General features: G+C 42.4%; 1 protein-coding gene across 1 annotated transcript; it reads left to right on the plus strand.

The window, feature by feature from the left end:
* The first annotated feature begins 235 nt into the window (after positions 1–235).
* gpr135 (G protein-coupled receptor 135) lies at positions 236–4,817 on the plus strand. Its single transcript, XM_010779853.1, has 2 exons — positions 236–495; positions 2,050–4,817. Exons 1-2 carry the CDS (start codon positions 380–382, stop codon positions 3,353–3,355), a joined length of 1,422 nt encoding a protein of 473 aa, XP_010778155.1. The 5' UTR covers positions 236–379; the 3' UTR covers positions 3,356–4,817.
* The last annotated feature ends 2,995 nt before the right edge of the window (positions 4,818–7,812 follow it).

Genomic DNA, 7,812 nt, shown 5'->3' on the forward strand with positions numbered 1-7,812 from the left:
TTTGTAATAATGAAGCATCATTGTAATACTCACAGAGCAACTGCCTGTTTTCACCAGTGGTGTAAAAACATTTGTCCATAGTAAAAAAAAAGGGGCCTGTTTTTTTCTCTAGATGGATCTTTGTTTTACTGCCGTTATAAATTAATAAATCCCATAAACTGTACTATGAAGATTCAGTTGTGTGTATGTACACATGCATATTTGAATTGTCTTTTCTTTTTCTCCTGAGATAATGCTAACTGAAAACGTACAAATGGATGACGAGGAGTTATCAGCAGCTACGTTGGAATCCGTGAAAGCACCACAGAGCGGCTGTAGTGTGAAGGGATGTGTGTGAGACCAAGCCGGACTTCTGTTGTGTTGTTTGTGTGCTTAATCGATGGATTGGTCTGCTAGCTCGGCCCTGCTGGGGGGTGGTGGCAACAAATACACCGCTGCCCCCCCGGGTCCGCGCTTCACCCACCAGCTGAACACCGCCTCACCTGTGGTTCCAAGGTGAGTCCCTCTGTCACCACCTTCACATCTTTGCATGTGAGTGGCCCCTGAAGGCAGCAACTGGTTGGAGTAAGTTGTAGTTAGCAAGTTATCCACAATTTCCACTAATCCTTAAAAAAGGAATACTGTAGCTACAACGTCCTGCACCTGTAGCGTTCATACACCCTTACCTGGAGCTGCAGTCGCCTTAAGGTGACACAAACACTTTTTTTTATACCTGAGATGTAGAGTGGACTGAGATAAGAAAAGAAATCAGCCAACAATGTCAGTCGTGTCATAAGAAATTCCTGAAAACAACTCCCTCAGGACTTTAAACTAAAAATATCTCGAATTTTTGGCAATTGAATCCATCAGGGTATGAAAAATAAGGTAATATCAAATTCATGGCATTATTGTAAATAAAGGCAGTGTGATGATTTTTTTATTATTTCGGAAAACATAACACTCACCCTTTCTTTCTTTCATTAATTTAATGTAAGTCTTGACACAAATATCTACTATAATAGGTTAACCTTTTTTCTTTAGTACTTTAGTGTTAAGATCCATGTGTATCATAGTCCCTTGAACACGAACATTACATCACATCAAAGAGGCCCTATTATACTTTTTGGGGTTTTCCCTCTCCTGTAGTGTGTTCTATAGGTTTCTGTGCATGTCAATGGTCTGCAAAGGCTGAATCCCCTGTGTTCCCTTCTCATAAATCAAACAGATGTGTAACAGCGTGGTCTGATCTGATCTGCTACATAGGAATCTGACACAGCCTGTTTTTAAAGTTCTTATTTGAATAGTTGTGCTGTCACTGACCACTGTTTCCTCTGGTTAGAGACACATTTAGCTGTTACAGCTGAATATGCCCACTGCTGTCCCCCCCCCAGTAGCTGTGCCGCGGTCAAATATGCCTAAACGCTCCGGTGCAGCAGCAGAAGGGAGAGGCCTCCTGTGATACTGCCTCTCAGCCTGGGGTTTTATACGCCCAATTCCAAACCGACCCTACACCCTCCAACTCTGGGACAAAGTGAACTCTGTTTCTTGTCACACACTCAGCTGAATGAGGCTCCTTATTTAAGGTGGAGGGTGTAAACACAGCAGCAAGTTTGTGAGGACTCCCCCCCTCTCTCTGGCAGAAGCAGGAACTGTCGTAACTTTTACATGAATGTGAAAAACATGAACTGCACTGTGTTGACCAAAAATGATGTCTAAAACTGTGACTAGGGCATTAACAGAATAGCTCAAAGAGGTTAGGGCTAGGGTAAAGAAGGTAACTCCAGCTTTATACTCGCCTGTATCAGACTGTCATACTGATATCATGCCTTGATACTGTTTTGTTGATGAGGTTTGGAAAAACTCACATCCAATGTCTGGTAATATGCAATTTATTGGGATGTCCTTTTCACATATCTCCATTATCTCCTATGATTGTATTGTATTTTTTACTTTTTCATATTCCTGAGGTATTTCATAAAGTTCTCTGAGTAAATGTAGGACCATACTTTTTCCATACTGCAGATTGTGCAATGATTTAAGCCTCTTTCTTTCTTTCTTTTGGTCCTTAAGGGTTGTTTCCATAGTGACCAGCCTAGTGACCGCCACCACGGAGGCCACAGTGGGAAACACAGGAAACACGTCCACATTTGGCGGACAGAGAGGGGGCGAGCTGAGCGCGGTGGAGAGTAACTCGGTCCTGCAGGGCGTCGCCGTGGCCACGCAGGCTCTGGTGCTGCTCTGCATCTTCCTCCTTTCCAGCCTCGGAAACTCGGCGGTGGTCATCGTCATCATCAAACACAGACAGCTCCGGACGGTGACCAACGCCTTCATCATGTCGCTGTCGCTGTCCGACTTCCTCACCGCCGTCCTGTGTCTGCCCTTCTCTTTCGTCATGCTCTTCAGTAAGGACGGTACCTGGATGTTCGGTGACGGTTTCTGCGTGGCCAATGGATTTTTCAACACCTGCTTTGGCATCACCTCGACCCTGACTATGACTTTGATTTCCTTTGACAGGTACTACGCCATCGTCAGACAGCCCCAGGCTAAAATTGGCCGCCAGAAAGCCACCCAGTTGTTGATAGCTGTGTGGCTAGCTGCGGTCATTTTCTCCCTGCCTTGGTATCTGTTGGTCCGTAACCCTCCGGAAATCCATAAGCCGGGTTTCTACCACTGTATGTATGTGTTCCACTCCGGGACCTCACGCATGGGGACTACATATAGCCTCAGCCTTATCATCGTGTGTTACTTACTGCCCTTCTCCCTCATGTGTTTTTGTCATTATAACATCTGTAAGACGGTTCGTCTCTCTGAGACCCGAGTCAGGCCTGTCACCACGTATGCGTACTTGCTACGATTTTACAGTGAGATGCGAACAGCCACCACAGTCCTCATTATGATTGTTTTCATCATTTTTTGTTGGGGTCCATACTGTTTAATGGGGTTGGTTACAGCATTGGGAGATTACACATTCAACCCTGCGATGGACACAGTGGCTATCTGGCTAGCTTGGGCAAATGGAGCCATCAACCCCCTGATCTATGCCCTGAGGAACCCCAATATATCCATGCTAATGGGGCGGAGCAGAGAGGAGGGCTATCGGACCAGAAATATCGGTTCATACCTTTCCAACCAAACGCAGAACCGCGAGGCTCGGATTAACCAAGCGGAAAGGATAAGGGACCGCTACGTGACTCGTATAGGGGTGAATGACAACAGCCGATTGTCCAGCTCGAGTCCTGCTAAAGGAGGCGAAGTGGCGATGTGGGCGTGTAAAAACCCCGCTGTGTTCTTCTGCAGGGACGCTCAGCCCGACACGGTTACACTCGCCAACTCTGACAGTGCTCCGAAGATGAAGACGGCTGACACCAGCCTGTGACATTCTGAGAGAATAATTGCTTTCTCTGATCTGTATTTGCTGCTGCCACCAGTTTGTGGCAAGTTAGGAAATACCTGATAGTATTTATGTGTATTCAGTACACACACTCGGAAATGTTTAGGATTCAATCCACCGTTTGATCAGATTTTTTTCCAGGAATCAAAAAGATTATTTTAGCTCTTCATGTATTACTATTATATTATGTTACACTGTGTGAAGACAAAGGTCAGGACTGTGAACACTCTATTTTGACTTATTTTATACAAGAACGTCTGGAATTCCCTCATTGATAAAGCATGGAGCGAAATGCAAAGCATTCGTGTTAAAAACATGACAAGCTTGTTATTGTGTTACAAAAGTCTTTGTGTCATTTCGTATGTAATTCAAAAGCTAGGTCTTTCACATTTGAAAGAACCACAGTGAATTTCATCCACAAATCCTGGACAGCAGGTGATACTGCAAGCCTGGTTGTTATTTGCAGTGCTGGGTTAGGGTTAGGGTAAAGGTAAGGGTAAGGGTTATCTCAGATCTCCAAAGCACCTGTCAGTATGTACAGTTACCATTCCAGGGACGTGTTCAAACCACCAACTACTGTCTCTCAAACATCTGGAAACCAGCCTCATCGTAAACCAGTTTATGCACTGTTAGAGCAGGGTTATAATGAATAGGATGGTCCAAAGAAACTTAAAGGCAAAGTTCTCAAATGTTTTCCCAAGACCGCTGTAAAGTTCTCATTCTCTTTATACATCCATGAAGTCGCGCAGAGCTACGTTGGTGTGGAAGTGGGCGTGGTTAAATCTCAACTGGGTTTGAAAAACGATAGACGCAACCAGGTCATTATGGTCATGAGGTGGTACTACTGTAGGTTATCTCCCTAACACTAACTAGTTTTCAGTTGCATACATTTAACCCTAGGAACCCTAACTCTAAGAAGTTGTATACCAGAAACTGTGAATATGAGTCGTCATATGTTTGTTTCGGACATGTTCTTATTAAATATTCAAACTCATACCTGCGGATATAATATAAAAATGACTATATTTTGTATTACCCTTTTAATGTTGACACGGGACCAGTTAGGGTGCCTCTAATCCCCCACGTCCACTAATGGGAGTACCATTTGAGTTCCGTGTTTAGGCTAGTGCTGGTTCAGAGTTGGGTCAACTTGCAAACCTCTTAAGAACCCGTTAGCTAAAGCCAGAGAGGAGCCACGTCATGACGTCAAGGGGTAAGCTGCCTTTCCTACAAATGCCCGAAAGATTTTCCTGTCAATGACGGAATGCGTCCAAGCTGTGCTCATGTTACTCTCACTCTTACAAAACAAGATTAAATTGTATTCTAGAAAAAACAGCAATCTTTGTTTTTGCCTTCAGCTATTGCTGAATCTCTTGCAAGTAGGAGAACATAGATCCATCCTCTGTGAGCCACTGCTTCGCCTTTGCTGCATTCGTCTTTGTCGCTGTTAAATAAAACTTGGGGTTTGTAATTGCTGTTGTTGCTCATGTTAATCACGCCCGAGCCTTTGACCGTAACTTCTGACGCTAGCCTCTTGACAGTAGCCTCTGACGGTAGCTTTTTGACGGTAGCCTCTGACGCTAGCCTCTGACCAACCCAGTCCCACGAAATGTATCTATTGATTCGTGTTCACCAACACGATTTCCCCATTTTTTTCATGTCACACAGAAAGATTTTAAAAGCAATGTAAATAATAACAAATTAGAAGGTAAAAAAGGTTTAGGAAAAAAAACAGATTTTAGTATTCTGACTGTTGTTGGGGCAGAATCTCTGCTTCGCGCCGTTCCTCTATGAATTTGTTTTAAAAGAAGGAAAAGTCAAAGCAGCCAGGATAAGGGTTAAACAATAATCTGCTTTAATGGTGGAACATACAATACATCACAAAACAATTCAAAAGGGGCCCCCCTTCGGGTGCCCCTGCTCCGGTCCTCTCGCTGGGAGAGGTCTTACCACCTTGGCCAGCATGAAGAAAAGAAGAGCGCGAACCAAAGGAAAACACAGGCTTTCATACTAAAAACACAGGAGGAGGTGTGTGAATGCTTCCCCCAGAGGTCATCTTATTGGGAGAGACCAACACATGGCCTGTCGTACCCAATCAGCGCGACACAGCAGAAGCAACCCGGAAACAAAAAGTCTCTTTCAGTTTGACGAAAACCAGATACCTTTTGGTGTCTGGAACGAACCTGCTCTAAACAACAAGTTTCCTTATCTTATTTCACATCTTGCAGCCAGCACACACACATCCCCTTTACGGCTCTTTGTCTCTGTGGCCATCTTCCCCCCCTCAGGTTACCACACACCAGTTAAAAGTATGTTTTAAGATATAGTTGCTATAGTTGGCTAAATATACGTAATACATGTAAATTACTTTCATATCAATAATAACGAGGAACACATTACCTATGCTCTTAAGCAGTATTAGAGATGCTTTTCAAATAGTCAAACTTCACACAGGCCCAGTATAGAGAACACACTCATTTGTCCTGCAGCCTTTCCAGCCATTTGAGCTATTGTTCACATCTTTACTTCAAATAAAAGGTTTCACATTGCATATTTCCAGCTTCCTTTACACATACTGTTATTATTAATACAAAGTAATTAACCACACACATCTATTTAAAACAAGTAGATTTCCCTGATAATTGACATGCTGAAAATCTTAAGAAGAATGTCTCCTCCCCCAGCTCTTCCAATCTACTGGAATGCAGAACTGCTCTCTGGATTGCATACAGAGTAATTTTAAAACATGTTTAAGCTAACCACTGCACAAATGTTGTAGCAATTCAATACCCACACATGAAAGAACAAAACAAAGAAATCAAACAAAACACACACCCTTATCGTTTCTTAACTAATGCATTCTGGACATGAACCACTAATTAACAGGACTTTAACTTTAACTGGATTATCTGAAAATGTATCTGGGAATTCCCCTGTTAATTGCAAGGACTATTGATAATTAACAGAGAGACCCTAGGGGCCTCTTCTTGGTATCTGCTAGGCAGAAGTCACTCAATGCAGAAATCACAAGTTTAACACACATTCTATATAAGGTGACATTCAAATGAATATACCAGATTGAACTTTCCTGCCATAACACGTTACTTTAATACTTCAAATAATTCAAATAATACTTCACTGTTACGGCCCCACCCTCTACTCCGCGGTAGTGGCTCGTGAGGAGACCCGCAACATAAAATAATACACGCAAAAACAGATCATTAGATACTGTGCGTTTATTCTTAAACAGCCGTTTGCTCACATGAGCGAAAACGGCACCCAAAAAGAAAGGTACAGATTTCAGTATTCTGAGGCTCTGAGCCCCATTTATGATACAATTTAAAATAAAAACAATAATCATGGCTTGATATTGAGCAAGAAAATGTTTTTATGAACCACACAGCTTCTCGTCTTCCAAGACCCGACCGGAAAAAAAGACGTGGTGCAAGCACGAAACATACTACCAATAGAAATATATTGCTTTTAAAATCGTTCTGTGTGACACGAAAAAAATAGATTAAATTATTTAGTAGCCTCTGACGCTAGCCTCTGACGCTAGCTTCTTGACGCTAGCTTCTTGACGGTAGCCTCTGACGTAGGTGACTCTCGATGCTGACGCGGCAGAGTTTGGGCTAAAGTAAAACCAGTTTTCTGGGCAAAATGTTGGCGCCTCTGCTCTTAACCAGTCCTGGAACAGCCTCAGCGGAAAAGCACTTTACGGAAGTCAGGGTCATAAAGTTTAAAGTTTACAAAGGGAGGACGTCAGGGTGGATAAACAATGCCAACAACTGCTTATTGTAGATTTGAAGCTAAGAGACAACTGTGACTTATTTTAGCTTACATTCTGTTTGTTGCCCACATACTCAACTTACACATTTATTTATCTTTTGCGAAAACCAAACCAAGCTGCCATGTAGCTCCAGTGGTAAAAGCTACTGATTTAGTCAGTGACCATGATTCCTTTCAGCTGGAATATTCCGTTTTAAAGATGCGTTTGAACACCTGTAAGCAGAGCATCTAAAAAGGAGGTTGATGCAACAAAGCCAAAACTTGATCCCTGAAACATCAAATATGATTACATTATCATTTAACATTAAGGTTATGAAGAGATGCAATTTCAAATGTGAGAATTTTAATTAAACTGAAGTTGAGTTGAGGTTTGCCCAGTTCCACAACTAGTGCACTGGAACAGCTAAATAAATAGTTTCCTGCTCAGATTTGTACGTGTCTGAGTATTTTCAAAAGCACTATATAAAGGAAATGTATTATTATGTTTTAGGTAAATGGATACAAAATTGACTACTGAGAAAGTGAGATAAAGGCAAGTTTTAGAAGCATTTTAGAGCAAACCAAAGAAATAAACATGTCTTTAGATAAGAAAGGGACTTCATCTGGCTGGAGCGGCGACAACCATCCAAAACAAGTATTGTAACTAGAAAATG

This window comes from Notothenia coriiceps, unplaced genomic scaffold (genome assembly GCF_000735185.1).
Source record: "Notothenia coriiceps isolate Sejong01 unplaced genomic scaffold, NC01 NC01_scaffold00000374, whole genome shotgun sequence".
NCBI lineage: Eukaryota > Metazoa > Chordata > Actinopteri > Perciformes > Nototheniidae > Notothenia > Notothenia coriiceps.

Excerpts from the sequence above, each read along its gene's own strand:
- gpr135 (XM_010779853.1), top strand. The coding sequence starts at position 380 with ATGGATTGGTCTGCTAGCTCGGCCCTGCTGGGGGGTGGTGGCAACAAA. Across the intron at positions 496-2,049 it reads GCCTCACCTGTGGTTCCAAG|GGTTGTTTCCATAGTGACCA; the intron begins GTGAGTCCCTCT and ends TTGGTCCTTAAG.